The following is a 21,802-nucleotide window of genomic DNA, read 5'->3' on the forward strand; positions in this document are numbered from 1 at the left end:
GCACTGTGAAGTGCCTTGACCAAGATCACACAGCAGACAAGTGGCAGAGCTGGGATTAGAACCCAGGTCCTTCTGACTCCCAGGAGTGTGCTCTATCCATTAAATCAAGCTGCTTCCCTTCTGCCTGGGCAGGGATTGTGTTTCCCAAGCACTAAATAGTCACAGTTCTCTGTACATGGTAGGTGCTCAAACACTCAAAATATTTAGAGGATTAAAGGTTTTGATATTGTTCTTTACACTTCTCTATCTGTTATGTTACAGAGATCATATCTATTGCTTTGCCTTCTGGTCTAAAGCTACATCGGTCAATCACTCAAACATTGGTGTTTATTGAGCACCTAGTGAATGCTAAATGCAATACTAAGGGTTTGGGAGAATTCAACAGCAGTAAGACACCCACTGCCTGCCCCCAGAAATCTTACATTCTAAGGAGAGAGATTGACAGCAATTATTTACCAACAGTGGGAGCAAAAGGAAATGCAAAGACACCACAAGAAGTAGTTCAAGGATATTATGATGAAGTAGCTGAGTACATAATTATAAATGAATGTAAAAATAAATTAAAATATACAACTACATAGTGTAGAAGAAACTAGATAAGTACCAAGGGCAAGTGTTGGGTTGTTATGATTGGAGTGTGATGAATTAAGCACAGAAGTTTTCTTGGAGGAGGTGGAATTTTAGGTGGGACTTTATGGGGGAGAGCTGTGGTCTGGAGGATTTGAGAAGGAGTTGAGAGCTGGAGGAATAGCATGAAACTGTCAGCTCGTTGTGGGCAGGGAATGGGTCTGTTGTTGTACTCTCCCAAGCGCTGAGTACAGTACTTTGCACACAGTAAGTGCTCAATAAATATGAATGAATGAATGAATGAATGAATGAATGAATGAAAACAAAGGATTGGAGGTAGAAGAGTCAAGAGGGAGGTCAAAGATGAATGTGGGTGGAGTGAAGAACGCAAGCAGGGGGTAGTGAGTGGAGGCAGCCAATATGTTAGAGGGAGAAAGCCAGTGGAGGACTTTGAAGTCAACCTAAAGAACCTCTGCTTGATGAGGAGAGATATAGGTCGCCCCTGGAAGTTTTGGAGGAGTGGAGAGGTGTGTCAAGAGATGCTTCAAGATGATCCCTGCTGGAGTGCACTGTACTGGAGAGGGTGAGGAGAGGCTAAAGGAGAAGGGGAGAGGCTGGAGGCCGGAGACCAATAAATAATAATTAATAATAATAATAATGGTATTTATTAAGCACTTTCTATCTGCCAAACACTGTTTAAAGCACTGGGGTAGTTACAAGGTAATCAGGTTGTCCCACGTGGGGCTCACAGTCTTAATCCCCATTTTATGGATGAGGTAACTGAGGCACAGAGAAGTTAAGTGGCTCACCCAAGGTCACACAGCAGACAAGGGCCGGAGCCGGGATCAGAACCCACGTCTTCTGTCTCCCAAACCCGTGCTCTTTCCACTGAGCCACGAAAGGGGCTAATACAGCGGTAGAACTCAGGGAGGCTTATAAACTGGGACTTAGAGAATCCAAACGTAACGGTAAAACTGAAGCATATTAATAATGCCACTTGAATCACATCTCTAGCTCTTCTGAAGTCCCCACTAGAGATGGCTTCAGAGTGAGCCTGATTCTAAGACATTGATGTGGAAAACAGTCCTACTAGGAGACTCTTTGGGGCTTACTGACCTTTGGCCAAAGAAATGATGGAGTATCCATTTTAGTATGTTTCATTTCTCCTTTATTTTTATGAGCAAAAATAAATCTCTTTCAATATCGTGACTGAAGCCTGAAACAGTAAATGGAATTTCATAGACTGGTAGGACTAGCCAACTGCCGGCTCTCAGACAAGACTCTATCTGAATCCCACCAGAGAGATGAGAAACAGTTTGATTTTAAAAGATCCCTGGAAGAAAGGATTCCATTATCTCCTCGGTTAATCTGTTCTTCCTGAATCTCTGCTGTATAAGTACATTTGCTCTTGTTTTCTAACTAAAGTGGAGATGGTTAAGGACAGCTTTGTCAGCAAGCTTTATGGCTCTCCTCTGAGTCCTGTCTGTGCTTTTTCTAAATCCTTTAAACATATGAAGCCCAATAGTGGCACAGTATTACCTGTAAGGCAGTGCTGAGCAGTAAAGGAATATTATCTAATTTCCCCCACAAGCTATTCTTCTTCTTTATTTGGCTTCCCAGCTCCATGCTTGGTTTTCCAGCTCTAGCACAGTGCTGCACTGTTGATTCGCGGTCAGATTTTTATCCTCTGGGCCTTTTTTGGCTCTTCTTGCCCTTAGCCTAGGATTCAGCTAACTTTTTTTTCTCCTCAATCAACTATCCTGAACTTAGCCTCCTCAGATTTCAAAGCCAGACTTAGTGGACCTGCACAGACTTTGGTCAATTTCTAGAACAACATGAGATTAGAGAAAATTGTGAAACTCAAAGTGGAATGTGTTTTCAGGGGTGGACCAGTTATCCAAGGAAAAGTTCAGAAAACAGAGCGAATAATGTAAAAATACCTAAAGATGCTCAAATGATGCTCATTTCAAGTACTTAGTAAGGGCTCTGCACACAGTAAGTACTCAATAAATATGATTGAATGAAATGACACACATGAGCCAACCTACTCACTGTGCCTCATTCCCATCTCTCTCTCCACCGACCTCTTGCTCACACCCTCTCTTCTGCCCTGAACTTTCTCTCCCTTCAGATCCAACTGACAGCTTCTCCCCCATCTGTAGTCCTTCTGTAGTTCCATCTCTTCCAGGAGGCCTTCCTTGATTACTCTCTCCTATCTTCATTCCAATTTCCCTCTCCTGCCACTTCAGCGCTCCTACATCACCCAATTCCCTGCGTACACACCCCCTCCCTCCTATGTTGCACTTATGTACATACTTTTATAATCTATTGCTTCCCCTGTCCAGCCTGTAATTTATTTTAGCATCTGTCACCCCCTCTAGACCCCGCTGGGGATCACAGCTGGAGAGTTTCCGGGACTCTATTAGTCTCGGCTACGGGAGGGAGAGTCAAGCAGAGGCCTACCCATTCCATTCCTAGCTTGGGCAGCGGCTAGCTAGTGGAAGGCAATCTGCTACAAGGCAAAACTCACTTGTGCTGGGCAGCAGCGACATGGGAGAAAATCGAGGGCGGAGACTCAAGTTTACTGCACGGAAGGAGGCCATCGTAAACCACTGTGTATTTTTAACAAGAATACTCTATGGATGCACTACCAGAATGATTGCAGACGGAGGTAGGGTGTTCCAGGAGAGATGGGTCCACTGTGTCGCTATGGGTTAGAGACGATGGAATAAGACAAGACCGCCGTCTAGATGATAAGCTCCTTGAGGGCAGGGATCATGTCTACTGACTTCCTCAAAGGCTTAAGTAGAGTGCTCTGCACAGAATAAATGTTCAAGGAAATACAATTGATTGATTGACGCACGCACAAACTCTCACCGTGATGGCATCTTTAGTGTAGGACAGTGAGCAAAGACAGCTGCAGATAAATGGCAGACAAATCTGCCTCACCACCACCACCACCACCACCATCACAGTCATTGCTGCTCCCTGCAGCAGCTTTGGCCTCTGGCACTGCTGCCAAGAACAAATCAATAAATCAATAATATTTCCTCAGGACTTACTGTGTGCAAAACAGTGTAGTAAACTCCCCAGAAGTTTCTGTATGGTTATCTTTCACAAAGCTCCAGGCAAAAAAGAAAGCTCCGGAGAGCGACCCCAGAAACAGCAGTCACGATAGCAGAGGTGAACAGTTGTGGGGCAGCAGCACTGGCTGCCTTTCTCTACAGTTCTTATTTCTGTTACTCTTTACTCAGCGCTGGATTCCTCACCACCCAAACTGTCCGGATCCGCCTATCTGGCTGCTGCCGATTGAGAAATTCCTTTCAAAAAATACCTCCTTCCCCCTGAAGCATTAGCCCATTTCAAACCCACCTCACAGTTCACTTTTTTGCTAAAAAATAAAATAAATGACAATACATAGTGAAAGCATCTGCCTGTTTTGCTGATATCTATTTTCCTCACCGTTCATCCAAGGGTCCGATGTTTACTTGTATCTTTCCTCTTCAACTTAAGCATATTAAATGGCCCCCTCCTACTTCCATTTATATTTCTGCTTTGTCTAAAAGAGGACGTGTCCACCTTTGCTACCGGTCTGTACTCGTCCTTCTTGTCTGGGCCTTCTTCGACTGTGGCTCAGTGGAAAGAGCACGGGCTTGGGAGTCAGAGGTCAGGGGTTCATAATCCCGGATCTGCCACTTGTCAGCTGTGTGACTGTGGGCAAGTCACAACTTCTCTGGGCCTCAGTGACCTCATCTGTAAAATGGGGATTAACTGTGAGCCTCACGTGGGACAACCTGATTACCCCGTATCTCCCCCAGCGCTTAGAACAGTGCTGTGCGCATAGTAAGCGCTTAACAAATACCAACGTTATTATTATTAGTTGTTGTGTTTCAGGTTCCTCGGCTCAATTCCACCTATGACCAGAAGGCGGCTCCGTTGTACAGGTAAAGAGCCCGGCAGGCCGGCCGGCCCCGCCGCACCCACATACAGAAGTCAGAAAAAGTAGCTCCCAAAGCAATGTGGCCCTCATTTAGAGGGGAAAGGAAAAGCCCGACATTTCTAGTTCGTAACCAACTCACGGTTCAAGGTCAGAACTGGTGTAAAGCCCGGGACAAAGAAGCCTTTCAGGAGCTGGGATGCTGATTTCAGAAAACAAATTTATAATCCACATTTTGATGGTGCCCCTGGGAAAAGGAACACAGTACCGTACTTTGTACACGGATACATACGTTTGCGCGTCCGTGGCCGTGCGGATGGGGTACACAGCAGAATAAGAAATGGGGCGTCTAGAGTTTCTGGAGTCCGGTTAAACACGAGAGCTAGGCTGGGTGACTATTTCTCAACCGAGTGACGGAACCATCCCTCTCTGTCTTCTAATCTCAGGTGCTTGACGCGGGAAGCTCGGGTTTCGGGGAGTTGTCAACTTTGCCTTAAAATAAGCCCCATCAAAAAGAGGAGGACCGGCTTCCCCCAACCCAACTCCGATGTGCGCCAGGCATTTTAAAAGTAAAGCCCGAGCAGAGACTTTCGTCTGGGCGTAGAGAAGAATTGGAAGAAGGGCATCCCTTGTGTGGGATGAATATGATGAATATGATACCTTGTCTTATATGAATATTGACTTGGCACATGGTAAATCTTTAATCGAATTACATTCTCCCTCCCTTCTGCTTTCCATCTCATTTCCCACCTTCTCCACCACCTCCTTCTCCACCCCTCTCTCTACCAACTCCCCTTCCCAGACCATAAAGTCCTAGAGGGCAGAGATGTCTTCCTACCCTATTGTACTCTTCCAAGCCCAGTGCTTTGCCCCAAGGTACGCACCCCCCAATCCTACCAACTGATTTCCTTCCCTGGCTCCCGGTTTAGGCCCTTTCCCTCCCCTCTCCCCTTTCCCCTCCACTTTCTTTCCTCTTCTCCCATAACCTAGCAGATAGACCCTGGGAGTCGGACGGGTCATGGGTTCTACTCCCTGCTCCGCCGCTTGTGTGCTGTGTGACCTTGGGCAAATCATTTCTCTCCTCCATGTCTCAATTCCCTCATCTGTAAAACGGGGATTGAGGCAGCGAGCCCCAGGTGGGACAGGGACGGCGTCCAACCCGGTCTGCCTCTATCCGCCCCGGGGTTTGGTGCGGTGCCCGGCACCTAGTAAGCGCTGAACAAATGGGGCGATTATTCTTAATTGCTGCAGATGCAGCGTGGTTCAGTGGAAAGAGCAGGGACTGGGGGGTCAGAGATCATGGGTTCAAATCCCAGCTCCGCCGCTTGTCAGCTGGGTGACTTTGGGCAAGTCACTTGCCTTCTCTGGGCCTCGGTGACCTCATCTGTAAAGTGGGGATGAAGACTGGGAGCCCCACGTGGGACGACCCAATCACCTTGCATCCTCCCCAGGGCTTAGAACAGTGCTTGGCACATTAGTAAGCGCTTAACAAATCCCAACATTATTATTAGTCTTAATTCTTCTTCTTCAACCCTCCTCTAAGGGCAGTTCCCCTTAGAGAAGCAGCATGGCTCAGTGGAAAGAGCCTGGGCTGGGGAGTCAGAGGTCACGGGTTCGAATCCTGGCTCTGCCACTTGTCAGTGGTGGGACTGTGGGGAAATCACTTCACTTCTCTGGGCCTCAGTTCCCTCCTCTGTAAAATGGAGATTAAGTGGGAGCCTCGCGTGGGACAACCTGATTACCCTGTACCTATCCTGTATCTACCCCGTATCTACCCCAGCACTTAGAACAGTGCTCTGCACAGAGTAAGTGCTTATCAAATACCAACATTATTATTATTATTATTACCCCAGCACTTAGAACAGTGCTCTGTTCTAACAGATACCAAATACCAACTTTATTATCAGCCCCCCTCTTCTCCTCTGTATCTACCCCAGAACTTTGAACAGTGCTCTGTTCTAACAGATCCCAACTTTCTTTACTTTCTTATTAGTCCCCCTCCACTCCCCTCCATCTAGCCCAGTGCTTAGAACAGTGCTCTGTTCTAACAGATACCAGCTTTCTTTACTTTCTTATTAGTCCCCCTCCACTCCCCTTGTATCTACCCCAGTGCTTAGAGCAGTACTCTGTTCTAACAGATCCCAACTTTCTTTACTTTCTTGTTAGTCCCCCTCCGCTCCCCTTGTATCTACCCCAGGGCTTAGAACAGTGGTCCGTTCCAACAGATACCAAGTTTCTTTACTTTCTTGTTAGTCCCCCTCCACTCCCCTTGTATCTACCCCAGTGCTTAGAGCAGTACTCTGTTCTAACAGATCCCAACTTTCTTTACTTTCTTGCTAGTTCCCCTCCGCTCCCCTCCATCTACCCCAGCGCTTAGAGCAGTGCCCTGTTCTAATAGATCCCAACTTTCTTTACTTTCTTGTTAGTCCCCCTCCGCTCCCCTTGTATCTACCCCAGGGCTTAGAGCAGTGCTCTGTTCTAACAGATCCCAACTTTCTCTACTTTCTTATTAGTCCCCCTCCGCTCTAAGCAGTGCTCTGTTCTAACAGATCCCAACTTTCTTTACTTTCTTGTTAGTCCCCCTTTCCGCTCCCCTTGTATCTACCCCAGGTGTCAGAACAGTGCTCCGTTCAAACAGATTCCCAACTTTCTCTGCTTTCTTATCAGTCAGTCCCCCTCCGCTCCCCTCCATCTACCCCCTCCCCACTCTGTCGTCTCTCTCACGGGCGCCCCCCGCGCGGCCCGGGCGAGCGGCGCTCATTTGCATAAGGCCGGGCTCTCTCGACGGAGAGTGGCGGAGCGGGGCGCGGAGGAGCGTCTGATTGGCGGGCCGCCCCCGGCTCATTTGCATGCGGGTGGCAGGCCGGGCATCCAGTTTTGCGCGGCGCAGTTTTGCGCGGCGCAGAAGTTGGGGGCGGCGGGTCGGTCCTTGGGGCGGGCCGGGACGGCGCCTCCGCGGCCCCTCGCCCTTCCCTCCCTCTGTCCGTCCGTCCGGAGCAGGAGGAGCAGCAGCAGGAGCAGCAGCAGGAGCAGCAGCAGCAGGAGCAGCAGCAGGAGCAGGAGCAGCAGCAGGAGCAGCAGCAGAGCGGCGCATGGGGAGCCGCCGGGGCCGGTCCCCTGCCTGCCCCCCATGGCCGGCGCGTCGTCCAGCTCCACCCTGAAGACGCTGGAGGACCTGAGCCTGGACTCCGGGTATGGGGCGGGGGACTCGTGCCGCTCGCTCAGCCTGTCGTCGTCCAAGTCCAACTGGCCGGCGGGCGGCTGGGCGGGCCCGCCGCCGCCGCCGCGGCCGGGGGCCGGCTGCTGGCCTTACTCGGCGGCCTCCATGAACAGCCGCCACAACAGCTGGGACGCGGTCAACGCGGCGCTGCCCGAGGACGCCGAGGGGCCCGACCCCTTCTGCCGCTGCCCGCGGCTGCCCGAGCTGGAGGAGGCTCCGTGGAGCGAGGGGGACGTGGCGCGGGTGCTGGCCAAGGGGGCCGGGGCCGGGGCCGGGGCCGGGGCCGGGGGCGGGCCGGGCCGGCGCAGGGCGGCCGCCTTCTCGGCCGAGGCGGTGCGGCGGCTGGCGCTGCTGCTGCGCCGGGCGCTGACGCGGGTGGGCCGGGAGGCGCAGCGGCTGAGCGTGCTGCACGCCAAGTGCACCCGCTTCGAGGTGCAGAGCGCCGTGCGGCTGGTGCACAGCTGGGCGCTGGCCGAGAGCTGCGCGCTGGCCGCCGTCCGGGCGCTGTCGCTGTACAGCATGAGCGCCGGCCACGGGCCCCGCCGCGGACAGTCGGCCCGCTGCGGCCTCACCTTCTCCGTCGGACGCTTCTTCCGCTGGATGGTGGACACCCGCATCTCCGTGCGCGTCCACCGCTACGCCGCCATCGCCCTCGCCGCCTGCACCGAGCACCTGGTGGAGGAGATCGGCGCCCGGGTGCTGGCCGCGCAGGGCCCCGACGGGCCCGCCGGAGAGCTGTCGGCCGAGGCCCTCGACCTGGTCATCAACAACGACGCCGAGCTCTGGGGCGTCCTGCAGCCCTACGAGCACCTCATCTGCGGAAAGAACGCCAACGGTAAAAACGCCCATCACACAGAAAACGGGGGACCCCGGGGCCGGACCCCGGGGCCGGGCCCCGACGGGGGCGGGGGGGAAGGCACGGACACCGGGGATCCTCCTCCCCTCCAAGCCCAGACGGACCCCGGGGACCGTCTCCCCTCCAAACCCAGACGGACGCCGGACCGTCTCCCCCTCAAACCCAGACGGACACCGGACCGTCCTCCCTCCAAACTAGGTGGACACCGGACCTTCCCCCTACCTACCCAGACAGACACAGGACCTAACCCCTCCAAACCCAGACGGACACAGGACCTAACCCCTCCAAACCCAGACGGACACAGGACCTAACCCCTCCAAACCCAGACGGACACAGGTCCTAACCCCTCCAAACCCAGACGGACACAGGTCCTAACCCCTCCAAACCCAGACGGACACAGGTCCTAACCCCTCCAAACCCAGACGGACACAGGACCTAACCCCTCCAAACCCAGACGGACACAGGACCTAACCCCTCCAAACCCAGACGGACACAGGACCTAACCCCTCCAAACCCAGACGGACACAGGACCTAACCCCTCCAAACCCAGACGGACACAGGACCTAACCCCTCCAAACCCAGACGGACACAGGACCTAACCCCTCCAAACCCAGACGGACACAGGACCTAACCCCTCCAAACCCAGACGGACACAGGACCTAACCCCTCCAAACCCAGACGGACACAGGACCTAACCCCTCCAAACCCAGACGGACACAGGACCTAACCCCTCCAAACCCAGACGGACACAGGACCTAACCCCTCCAAACCCAGACGGACACAGGACCTAACCCCTCCAAACCCAGACGGACACAGGACCTAACCCCTCCAAACCCAGACGGACACAGGACCTAACCCCTCCAAACCCAGACGGACACAGGACCTAACCCCTCCAAACCCAGACGGACACAGGACCTAACCCCTCCAAACCCAGACGGACACAGGACCTAACCCCTCCAAACCCAGACGGACACAGGACCTAACCCCTCCAAACCCAGACGGACACAGGACCTAACCCCTCCAAACCCAGACGGACACAGGACCTAACCCCTCCAAACCCAGACGGACACAGGACCTAACCCCTCCAAACCCAGACGGACACAGGTCCTAACCCCTCCAAACCCAGACGGACACAGGTCCTAACCCCTCCAAACCCAGACGGACACAGGACCTAACCCCTCCAAACCCAGACGGACACAGGACCTAACCCCTCCAAACCCAGACGGACACAGGACCTAACCCCTCCAAACCCAGACGGACACAGGACCTAACCCCTCCAAACCCACACGGTCACAGGACCTAACCCCTCCAAACCCAGACGGACACCGGACCGTCCTCCCTCCAAACCCAGTTGACACCGGACCTTCCCCCTCCCTACCCTGACGGACTCCGGACCCTCCCCTCAAAAAGCCAGACGGAGACCGGACCCTTTCTCCCCCTCCCAATTCAGACAAACACTGGACCCTCTCCCCCCACCCCAACCCAGATGGACACCGGACCCTTCCCCCTCCCAAGCCAGACGGACACAGGACCTTCCCCTTCCAAACCCAGATGGACATCGGACCCTCCCCTCCTTCCAAACCCAGACCTCCAAAGCGCCGTACCCCGGGTCGGCAGAGGTGACAGGCCACAGAGGGGAAGCACTGGTGGACCGTCTTCGGTGCTGGGGGGGGAGGGGGAAGGCCTCCAGGTGTCCCGAAGTGGCCAGCGGTCACCCACAGCTGCTCCCTGCACTGGGGCCAAACCCGAGACTTCTGTCTTGCACACCTGTTGCCACCAGGCTTGCAGGTCCCCTTTGTCCCCACCCTCCCCAAAAATGTGAAAAGCCAACCCATTCCCATCTCATTTCCACTCATCCTGGGTCAGCAGAGATGGTGTTAACCCACGTGGCCCAAGGCCCCTGTGAGACCCTTCAGGAGGCTTGATGCTTCCCGCTGTAGGTACTTCTCTTACAGGGTAAAAAAAAGGGCAAGTGGCAAAAGACATGTAATGGAAGGGAAAAGGTCTGATCAAATAAAGGGCAAGCAGTGTGACGCTGGGATGCTCAGGCAAGGGTCAGGTCACAGCTGATTGTCCTGGGGCATCATCCCGCTGGACTGATTTTGACCACCCGATTAGAAGAAAATGAGTCTTCGAGTAGGAAGGAAAACGTATGGCCTCCCAATCCCTTTCCAAAGGGGAAGAAGCTGTCTCTTAAGAACTCCCTTTTCCGAGCTGTCACCAGTTGGGCTTTGATTCAGGGCATCGATTCATGGTGTTTTCTTTAGAGTCTTAACCAACAGTGTCTGCCGAATGATATTCCTGGGGACTGGGGAGTTTGGAGGGCAGGCATATGTGGATGGAGGGCTCTGTGGTGTGAAGGCAGAGGAAGGAAAACCACGGGGAAGCGGGGTTTCCCCTATTTACCAGCATGGTGGCAGAATGGCTGAGAGAGCTTATCTTCCTGGCAGTGCTTCGTGTGTGTAATTCCATTCAACAACAAGCCGCAAGCAACTTTAACACTTAAGGCACGTGGGGAAGCAGAAAATAGGGGCAAAGGGATGACTTCCCCTGTCATAAGATGGAAAAGTGGTTCGTTGAGCAGGAAGGCAGGTTACCTGAGAGATGTTAAATTTAAAGGGGCCACGAAGTCTAGAGGAAGCAAAATCCATGAAAAGGAACAGAACTTTTAAGAGCATTTTAAGAAGAACCATTTTAACAATTAGAAACACTTTAACCTATTTATCGAATTGGTGTTTTCAGGGGTTTTCTTGGTGGCTTGTGTGCTTTAGAACTACGGTACACTAGGGCCAAAGACGTTGGTGTGAATGAGAAGCTACTTTTCTTTCCTTCAGTTCAGGCTGTGCCTGTTTCTTCACCTGGGGCCTTTGGTGATGTCACAAACAGGTGATTTGTAGCTTCTTTATTACGCTGACACCAGCATCAGGTGAGGAAGCCATGAGTAGGTGCGGCCTCCCGCAGTCCCGCCGCCGATGGTTCGATGCAAAAAGAGAGGTTACGATTTGGAGAGTGGAGGAGAAGTTTGACCTCCAAAGTAATAAATGTTCCTGAGTTCAGTCAACTTGACTTTGATCTCAGACTGAGTAAAAAACAAGCTCTTCATGTAGAATTCTGTCTTCGCTGCTGCCCAGCGTCCCTGAATTTCTCTCCTGTCAAACTGCAGATCCAGCGTAGTAGTAATGTTTTCAGGGTGTTGTGAACATGCATAATGGTCAGTCGTAGGAGTCCGGTTTCTTTCTTTTTGATCTAGAGTGTGAGTCTTCTTCAAGCTACTGACTCACTTTTGGGGACTTTCCTTTCAGGATGCGGATGTCCGACCCCTCAAGGAACTCTTTCAATTGCCTTCATTAGAAAAACACACAGGCAAGGCAACAAACCGTGAATGCTGTGCTAATTAGGGGCAGCAGTTGAGCTCTAGAACTATTTCACTTATTGAACAGAAGGGAAAAGTATTTCCTTGTCTGCCTTTAGGAATGCTTCTGGGTGAGGGAGTTACTTGCAGTCTCCTGCTACTCTGGCTTACATGTGATAAACCAGAGATTTAAGAAGCTGAACCATCAAGGGGCTGATTTATTAAGGGTCTTCAGACAAAGTGAAAAGAATGGGTGGGAGAGGAACAATTAATTACTTAAGCTTAAAAGCTGATTTTAGATGGAAACATAAACTGCTTTGAAAAGAAACCCAGAGTGAAAACCTTTGTGAGTATTAAAAATACCCCAAGGCCAGAAAGCTTTCCATTTATACAGGAGAGGACCACATGCTGAGGGGCTAAGGGAGGAGTTGGTTTTTCTTGCCCTGCTGGTCTTCCCTTTAAATGATGTATTTATTGCCATGCCCGCTAATTATACAGTATGGATGCGTACATTTGACTCATCCCTTATATGGTTTTTAAACTGCTAATATCACCAAGCCTGGAATTTAAGAAGCAACAATCTGTCTACTCACAGTTATTGCTAGACAAGTATATGGTTTCGCTCAGCCAGAGATGGAAGATAAAATCCTGCATAGTGTTTATAGCACATTATTGTGGTAGAGTTGCTGTATGCACTGTAAGCTCATTGGATATTGATGTCCATCTTACCAGAGGAATGTCATTAAAAGATATCTTCATGACTTCCTTATGTGGAAGTAATGAAATTATTTTAATAGTGTTCCACACTTACAAACAGTGCTCTGAGAGACTGTGGAGAATTGTTTCCATTCTACTCCATGATTGTGATGCTAAGACCATGGTAAATTGTAAACCGTCCACTCTCAGGGATAGGAGTTCTTCCTCTGGCCTTTTCCCACTATCGAACTTTCGAAAGGGTCCCGAAGCTTAAGGCACTCCACTGCTGGATTTAAGGGATTAGTGAGCAGTAGAATGGGCCAATGTCAATGCACAGGACTAGAGTTTAGAATAACCTCCATGACCCTACTTTACGGCTGAGTGCCGGCTGATGCTGTGCCATCAGTGGTGAAGATTTTTGGACTGAAGAATCATCGAGGATATCCCCCATGGTGGACAGACCTAGAAGAAATCCTGAATGAAGCTGGCCAGTGTGTGCAGTACTGACCCCAGTGGTTACCAAAGTGGCCACCCTGGACACAACCTATCAGTCAGTGGCGTTACGGCACAGTATCGGTACCATGCTGGGTCACTTTGAACAGAAATCGATCTTTACTTAAAATTCTCATCTGCACTTCCCAGTATATTGCACCTTAACCTGGCTACCTGCATTCCATGCCCCAGAGGGGACACACTACTGACAAGGCTGAGAAAGTGCAGCAGACTCTGCAAAAATCACTAGCGATATAATTAGTGCCCTCACTTAGGTTTTTGGACCCCAGATTTTCATGACTGGACTGAGTGAAGCTCATCCGTCATTTCAGGACAAAAGAGACTTTCTCAGAAACGCTCTTCTGCAGAGCTGCCTTCTTCCCTACTTCTACACACCACGCACTGCGGGGAGAAGCAGCATGGCCTATTGCGTAGAGGATGAGCCTGGGAGTCAGAAGGACTTGGGTTCTAATTTCGGTGTCACCACTTGTCTGCTGTGTGACCTTGGGCAAGTCACTTAATTTCTCTGTGCCTCATCTGTAATACCATGAACCCCATGTGGAATGAATGTGCTTGTATCTACCTCAGCACTTAGTATACAATGCCTGACACATAGTAAGCACTTGGATAACAAAAAAAGGGGTAGAATGCCAATCTTCGTACACAATCAGCACTTAACGAATACCATAAAAAAAGAGAGGTTAGAATGCCCTTCTTTATTTGGTTACACTTTCTTGAATTTTTTTCTCTTTGTTTAGAAACAAAACTGGGCCATTACCTGTCCAAACATCAATACCCAATCCAGAGAAAACCTAGATTGAGTTTCTTAGGTTCTGGTCTGTCTCTTTGTTTTACCCTATGCTCCTTCCCATGTTTCTATGAGGACTGGCATTCCAGGCACTGGGATAACTTTAACTTCAATTTCCAGCCTCAAGCAGAGGGTAATGGTTAGCTTGTCCAAATCTGAGTGCTTGCTTGCCTGCCTATGGTCCTTTGAGGGTCTTATGTATGCAGGATAGACAGCCTGCCCGCTGTGGAAGAGACTATGGCATTACCAGAGAAAGACAGATCAGAAATGTCGGTCCTTGGAGTACGGAAATTATTACCTTACAGTGTGTACTCTTTATTCAAACTTCTACTTTTTGGTTAGCTGAGCCAAATGAATTTGAATGCTCAAAGAGCTGCCATTGATTTCAGTAAGTTACTAAGAGGAGGCTGGGGATTTAGCCATAGAGCGGATATATTTCCGAAATGCCAGCTGCTGAGGTGATCGATGAAACTCAACGATGGACTGTTTGCTTTTCCCCCTTCTAATTAGCCATATTGAGAAGCTGTGAGGCAACTTTGTAGAGTTTGACAGTTCTGCTCTGCTGCTCCTGCTTCTGATATGGGAATGAATGTCCTTAGGAGAGAATGTCTCATAGGCCGTGCCCATGAAAATAAAGTCAGACACCTTTTCTGGCCCCTTGCTGTTCAGGGGAACAAAGCTCAGGCACCTGGGGTACAGTCGACTAGGCCAGCTGCCTCTCCCTCCCTAAGAGATGTGATCGATCAATCCATTACCGCGGGCAGAGCACGGAGACTAAGGCTTGGAAGAGTACAATGCAACAGAGTTGATAGACACATTCTCCGCCTTCCCCACCAGGACTTTACAGCCTAGAGGATTGGGGCCGCTTTGGGTTCCTAGTTCTCTAGGTTTTCCTTTAAAAAGAAAGTTATATCCTGGCACTGCAGGGACACACCATGAGTTTTTGCAGTAGTGGGTTGAAATAACTAGAGGTAAGGGAAAAGTGGGTGCGAATGGAACTTCTTAAGGGCACTGGTCAGCAGAAGCAAAGTTCCCTCTGGTGATCCTCCGTAGCTGGTAAGGACAGCTTTCAAAGATGCTCTTGTGAGTTGGAGCCCCCAGAGATGTGACCAGAGATGACCGTTGGTGGCCAGGGCTTGTACCCACCAGAAAGCACAAGACCTTGGGCAGAGATCTGGGGACAGATTGAAACTCTTCTTCAGTTCACTTTTAGGGTACGGGCAACGAGATAGATCTCTCATCCCCTGTGCCTTTTTCAGTATAGATGGGATGAACTCCAGTGCTAGGGCCGCAAGGAACAATTCTGCTCTGAATATTTGACCTGATTTGTTGCAGGGCCAAGCATTGAGCCTCAGAGATGGCAGGTGTTTGTGTTTGCCTGATCTGTCATGTAAACACACTTTGTGGTATTTTTGATGGTTTTAAAAGCGGCCTAAACAATATTAGGACTTTGGCTGCACGTTTGGAGTGGCTCCAAGAAGGAGAACAGTAAGAGTGCTTTTGATTCCTGATCCAGAAATGTGCTTGGTTGGCCCTTATACTTAAGGAATCAGGACATCTGAGTTCAAATGAAAGCCTTCCCCACATCTTTTATCCAGATGTTGTAGAGCCTGCCAGAGTGCGAGCATAGAAATTTCTAAATCCCTTTTTTATCTATCTGACTCCTTAGCCCATCTTTAACCATAGCACTGCGACCTCCTGGTACCTATCACAGTGACAGAAAAGATTGTACCAATTTGAACTTTAAAACACACCCAACAACTGCCATAGCAATGACCATAACAAAAGCCGCACACAAGAGTACGCATTTATGGGAAGTTCTTAGCAACCTTTCTTCTCACATTTGAATTAACCTGTGAACTCAAACTGAATATTCATTTTCAGGCCATTCGTAACACCAGAAACTTCATGTGATACGGAAGTATGAATTAAAGACGATGTTTTTTGTTCTTGCCGCTGTTTATAAGCTTCCGATTTAGGGATGACTAGCCACAAAGTGGTTTTTTTCTCTTTTGTTTTGAAAACAGACATTTCTTTAGTGATTCAACCACTCTGCCCTAATTAACCTTGTTTTTAAAATGTACTTTTGTGTATTGCACTCTAATCCGTCAAATGATGTTTTCCCAGATTCTAAAGTTTCATTTATATATAAACAGATAACTTTATGAAAATTACTACTGTAATTTTCTAGTTATAGAATTGGGCTTAATGCTCATTAGTGATGTCCCAAAAGTGAATTTGCCTTGAAGAAGAAAGGTCGACCAAGTGGAGGAAAAATTTAGCATGGCAAGAAACTGAATTTAGGGAGGGAGACCTGAGGAGCAGAGAGTGCTTGGAAAGCTAGGGGAAAATCGTAATGGAATTTTCATGCCGAATGTCAAAAATCTGGCCTACACAGTGCACATTCAAAGGCCACATTTGCTGACGCAGTCACAAAGTCTGTCAACGTAGTTTGGAGTTTGAACACTTCCCCAGGCCACAGTGTGTTTGTTGGCCAGCTTCTGATCCACATTAAGGCCATTATGTGTTGTACTGCTCAGGTTGAGAGTTGCTATCTAACCTCTTTTGAAATCTGGGTAATATGGGATATGTATTGGGAACTCGTAGCTTTCAATTCCCCCAAGACCTGGCTGTGAGATGGTTGATGTAGCAGTAAACTGAATGTTATGAACAGAAATGGGATCATTTATTTTTTACCACGTTTATAGGCTTTTTAATTTGATGAGTTGAGTTCTGTACATTTTTGAATAGTCAAAGACACTCAGTGCTGACATCTGGCTCCAAACCGGAATATGGTTAGGGCCAATTCAGTGGTGACTTAATGCAGTCTTACATTTTAAAATTGGGGCTTAAAATGGCTCACCCAGACATAGGATATTTATAGTAAAAGCAAAGTTACACCCTTCGCTTTGCCATGTGTGACAGAGACTGGTATTGTGAAGTATTTATAAGGCAGAGTTGTGAGAAAAAGGGAGATTATTTTTGTAATAGTTGGCAGTCGGAAACTTTCTGAAAGGGAAAGGAAGATGCATGCCGGAGGGCCAGCGGTTAGGAGGTCACCAAGGCTAGTGGGGTGGTGCAAGGCCTTTTCTCTTCAGGAGCACGGACTCCGACCCTTACTTCACAAATCCAGTTTGAAGAAGGCCTGAGGCCCAGATCTGGAGTTGCAGGTCAGCGCCGAAATGCTCTACTCTGTGGGTGGCTTACATGTTCTCCGCCTGCATCATCTTCCCCTAGTCTTGGGACCTCTCACAGAAAATTAAAAGAGAAAAAATCAACAAACAGTGTTGTAAGGAGGATAACATACACAACCAATATGACTTGTATTTTGGCAGCAGTGGAAACCATGGACTTGGTTTAGGGTGTGTATGTGTGTGCATGTTTTTAGCAGCTGGATCATTCAAGTTATTTGCACCTCCACACAATTGAGAAGCCAAATAGTTGAAGCAGACCCTCTTCCCCAAGAACTTTATAGGCGGAGTTGAAACAGTCTAATGCCTGCTAGCTAACAACTGGTGTTCTAAGTCTCAGGGACAGAATTGGTCCTTATAGATTTCTCTAGCAATTCCACTGAGATGCTTTCAGACCACTGTAGGAAAGGTTGGATTGTTTTCTTCATTGCTCTTCTGGGGCTTTGGGTGGTTAGGCTTGGGGTTCAGAGCTGCAGGCCTTTTTGCTTACTCTGACACTGGACCCCGAGTAAAGTGGTAAGACTACTCAATGACAAAGTGGCCAGTAGGAGGAAAAAATGATGAAACATCTTCTCTTAGGCCACATGACTGATTGACCAAACTTGCCCCTTGGTCACTGAAAAGTACACCCTGCCGTCCAGGGGACTGTAACTGAGTAAACAAATGAGACTTTGTTTTGGATGTCAACATAAATCCGTTAACTTTAGAGACTCTGGTTAAAATTCTGTACTTCCACTCTTCTAGCTAGGAGGTTAGAATAGAGGTGCTTCCTCTAATCTAACTAGGTTATTCCGAAGAAATCCATGTCTAGTGAATACCTTAGGATCTGTTGTTTCCTGTCAGTAGTTCAGGGTCTATTTTAATTAAATCAAGGTGTGCTGCTGATCACTGAGTACTTGTAGCTCTCCAGGTTCATGAGGCATAGTGAAGAATCAGGTTTCAGACAATTACTTGATTCCTAGTCATTTAAGCTGGAAAAACATTTGGGATAAGCAGATCTCCGCTCTGGAGCCTTGGAAGACCACTGGTGTTCCGCTCATACATTCACTTTCCTCCCTAACAAAGGGTTAGTGAACCGACCCAGAAAGCCTCCAGATATCTAGCTTCTTCAGAAGGGATAAAGACTACCATTACAGCAACATATTTCACTTCATTCTTGCCTGACTCACTTCCTCCTGGCAAACCCGAGCCGGTGATTGGTAAGTAGAATTAGTGTTTATTAAGCGCTTACTGTGTGCAAAGCACTGGGCTAAGTGCTGAGGGAACAGGTAAGGCAGTTACTTTTGGCACAGTGGAGAATCAGACCTGGCTCCTCGGCAGGCCCTTCCCATCCTGAAGTTCCCCTGGTATCATATTTGTACCCTCTATTCACCCCTCTGTAGGTGGTCCTTCCAACCCATCTAGGTCTCCCTGGGTCACAGGATATTGGCTGATGAGAGACGGTGAGTGTTTATTCCAGAGTTTTGAACATCTCTGCTTGGACTCTGTGTAATGACTCTTGAACAGGGTGAGAGTTCATGTCCGATCAGGTAACTTTCAAGCCTGGGCCATTCACCCCACCCTCAGCTCTCATGTGTGTATCCATAACACTTTTTTATATATATATATCTATTAGTGTCTGCCTCCCCCTCTGGAGTGTAAGCTTACTGTGGGTAGGGAATGTATATGTCAACTCTGTTGTATTATAATGTCTCAAGCACTTAGTACAATGTTCTGCTCACAGGAAGCACCCGATAAATGTGATTAATTGTTCATACCGTGTCCCCCTTTCCCAGACCTACCAGGGCTACTGAGAACAGGTAGAAATGGTCCCTGGCCCCCAGGCTGGCTCCAAGCTTAGGGAAGGCACTAGGAGTATATCCCTGGAGGGCCGGGGATTGAGGCTCAGTGAATTCTGATCATTGAACCAGTGATATTGATCACTTAACTGTGTGTGGAAGTCCTTGGGAAAGTCCAACATTATAAACCTGATAAACGCAATCCCTGCCCACAAGGAGCTTACAGCTATAGGAAGAGACAGACACTAAAATAAATTACAGCTAGGGGAAAAAGAAGAGTATAAGGATATGTAGATAAGTTCTTTGGGGGTGATGTGATTACCAAAGTATTTAAGGGGTGCGGACCCAATCAATCAAAAAAGTATTTACTGAACACAGAGCACTGTACTAAGAGCTTGGGAGAATACAACAGAATTAACAGACATGTCTCCTATCCATAATGAGTTTACAGTCTAGAGGAGTGTGTAGGCGACACAGAGGTGAGGGTGAATGAGGCGGGGAACTGCGGGATCAGTCCAGGAAGCCTTCTTGGACGAGATATATTTTAGGATGGCTTTGAAGGTAGAGAGAGTGGTGATCTGTTGGGTCTGAAGAGAGGGGGACTTCCAGGCCAGAGGGATGACATGGACTAGGGGTCTGCCACAAGATGGATGAAATGGAGGTACAGAGGGGTGAAGTTTGTGAGCTCTGCTGTAGAAGAAGGAGATCAGCGTGCTAAAGTAGGAAGGAATTGATCAAGTGCCTCCAAGTCATTGGTAAGGAGCCCGCGTGCCGGATACAAAAGTGGGCTGGTCCTCTAACGTTGGGGACTGTGTTTTGTGGTGCCGCTACCAAATAGGTCCCGAATCTGGAAAATCCCAGGGCTCTGGGGTGCCAGTGGGTAAAGTGAGGCATGAAATGGCAGTAGCGGAGAAAACCAGGAATAGAGTCTACCTACTGCCACTGTGCTCTCCTTTTTTTTTTTCCAAATGATGTGGGGGGAAAAGCAGCAGGGCCTAATGGGAAGAAGAAAGGGCTGGGAGTAAGGGGCCTTGGGTTCTAATTACAGCTCAGCTATTTGCCTGCTGTGTGACCTTGGTCAAGCCACTTCTCTATGTCTCAGTTTCCTCATTTCTAAAATAGGACTAAGGTGGCCATTCTCCCTTCTCTTTAGACTGCGAGCCCCATGTGGGAGAGGGACTGTGAATAACTTGATTATGTTGTATCTAATGCAGCCGTCAATACAGTACTTGGCATCTAGTAAGCACTTAAACAATACCACTATTATCATTATTATTATTGTTACTATGAACAGATGCAGTTGCTTTCTTGACAAAAAAGTGGGCTGATACCCAAGGCAGGGCCTGTATAAATTAGACAACATTAAAGGAAGCTTGAAAAGGAACGTGCAAATGATATTTGCAAATAATTCCCTGACCATACCTTAGTGGTAAACCACAGAGTGGAGCAGACTAACTGGTGTGACTATCAAGAGGCCTGGGTTCTCCCACTGAGCATTCACAGTTCAATCCCACTGAGTGCTTCTTTCTGTCCTGTTAGTGCAACTGGAATATCCTCCAAGGAGATCATTTAGTAAGAAGGAGACTGGGAAGCTGCTACCCACTGAGACCTCTACCTGCCTCTGAACAAAACCTCTGGAGTAAGAATCCACTCCCCCTCGTCTACCCATTCCAAACCCTCTGCCTCCATTTATCACTTGCGGTGATTAGAGTCCACCTGGACTGATCACAGCCAAGTCAAAGGAGAAAATGTGGTTATTGAATCACGAGTGTCTCTCTCGTATTTTAAAGACAGGTCCTCATAAACCAGCTGAAAATTCAAGCCTTGAATCAATCAATGGTAATTGAGTGCTAACTGTACTAAGCAATTTAAGTAGAATTATTCTTTAGTTGGCCTTTTTGTTCTTTCCCACCTCAAATCCACTGTAAGAGGGGAGCGGCATCTTCCCATCTTTAGTGCCTTTGTTGCTCCAGAAGGCGCTATAACCTGTGAATGATTATGTTAGAAACAGGAAGGAATAGCAGCCAATTGGAGACCATAGTTGTGTAGTGATTCTTTTCTTTTGAGGTTCCCCCTCTTAAATTTTCCACTATTCTCAAGCTACTTAAAAACCCTCTGTTTACTGAAATCAGAATTAAGGCCATCTGCTCTTGTGGTTCTAACCAGCTGACCCTTGACAGGAGGTCAAACTAATCTCAGCTCTTGTTGTTCCAAGAGTCTGCTCTTCCCAATTACTTCTGACCATTCTATAGTTTCTTATTTGTGGCATTGTATCTTGTAGCCAGAATTGGCATTTTTCACCTCCCGCTTCCCTCGGGGCTTCTGGACCCAAGGAGAAAGGAGATCAATTCTGTGTGGATCTGGTCCCATCACTAACTAAAGAGTGAGTCTCTCTGAACGTCTGTTTCAGTGGCTATTTCAGGGGAGATGAATCCCAGCTTGATCATCACAACCCAAAAAGGGGTTAACTACCTCAAGGAAAGTCAGCTGCCTTTGATTGATCAAAACTTAGAATTTGAGCCTTGTGCATAAGACCAGAGACAATTCTCCTTGTCTCCAAGTTTCACCCAAAACACCCCATTCTCCTCTCCATAATAATAACTGTGGGATTTTTTTTAAGCACTTACTATATGCCAAGCACTGTACTAAGTAGATTTTTAACATTATCAGGTCCCACAAGGGACTCAGTCTAAGTAGGAGGGAGAACAGGTATTGAATCTGCATTTTGCAGATTAGGGAACTGAGGCACTGAGAGGTTAAGGGACTTTCCCAAGATCACAAGTCGGGTAAGTGACGGAGCTGGGATTAGAATCCAGGTCCTCTGACTCACAGGCCTGTGCTCTTTCCACTAGGCCATGCTGCTTCTTCCATAGCATCTCCAAACACACACATACCCCTCACCTTC

General features: G+C 48.6%; 1 protein-coding gene and 1 non-coding gene across 2 annotated transcripts in view; both read left to right on the forward strand.

Annotated features, from left to right (window-relative positions):
• Nucleotides 1–2,949: 2,949 nt before the first annotated feature.
• On the forward strand, nucleotides 2,950–3,087 carry LOC114810381. Its single transcript, XR_003758081.1, has one exon. It is a non-coding gene; the product is annotated as a small nucleolar RNA SNORA7 (small nucleolar RNA).
• Nucleotides 3,088–7,401: 4,314 nt separating this feature from the next.
• ABTB2 (ankyrin repeat and BTB domain containing 2) overlaps nucleotides 7,402–21,802 on the forward strand; it is a 165,402-nt gene continuing 151,001 nt past the window's right edge. The window contains exon 1 of the mRNA XM_029061740.2: nucleotides 7,402–8,559. Coding sequence (XP_028917573.1) covers nucleotides 7,635–8,559 — 925 coding nt within the window. The 5' untranslated portion in view covers nucleotides 7,402–7,634. The remainder of the gene's footprint in view (nucleotides 8,560–21,802) is intronic.

This window comes from Ornithorhynchus anatinus, chromosome 3, assembly GCF_004115215.2.
Source record: "Ornithorhynchus anatinus isolate Pmale09 chromosome 3, mOrnAna1.pri.v4, whole genome shotgun sequence".
Taxonomy (NCBI): Eukaryota; Metazoa; Chordata; class Mammalia; order Monotremata; family Ornithorhynchidae; genus Ornithorhynchus; species Ornithorhynchus anatinus.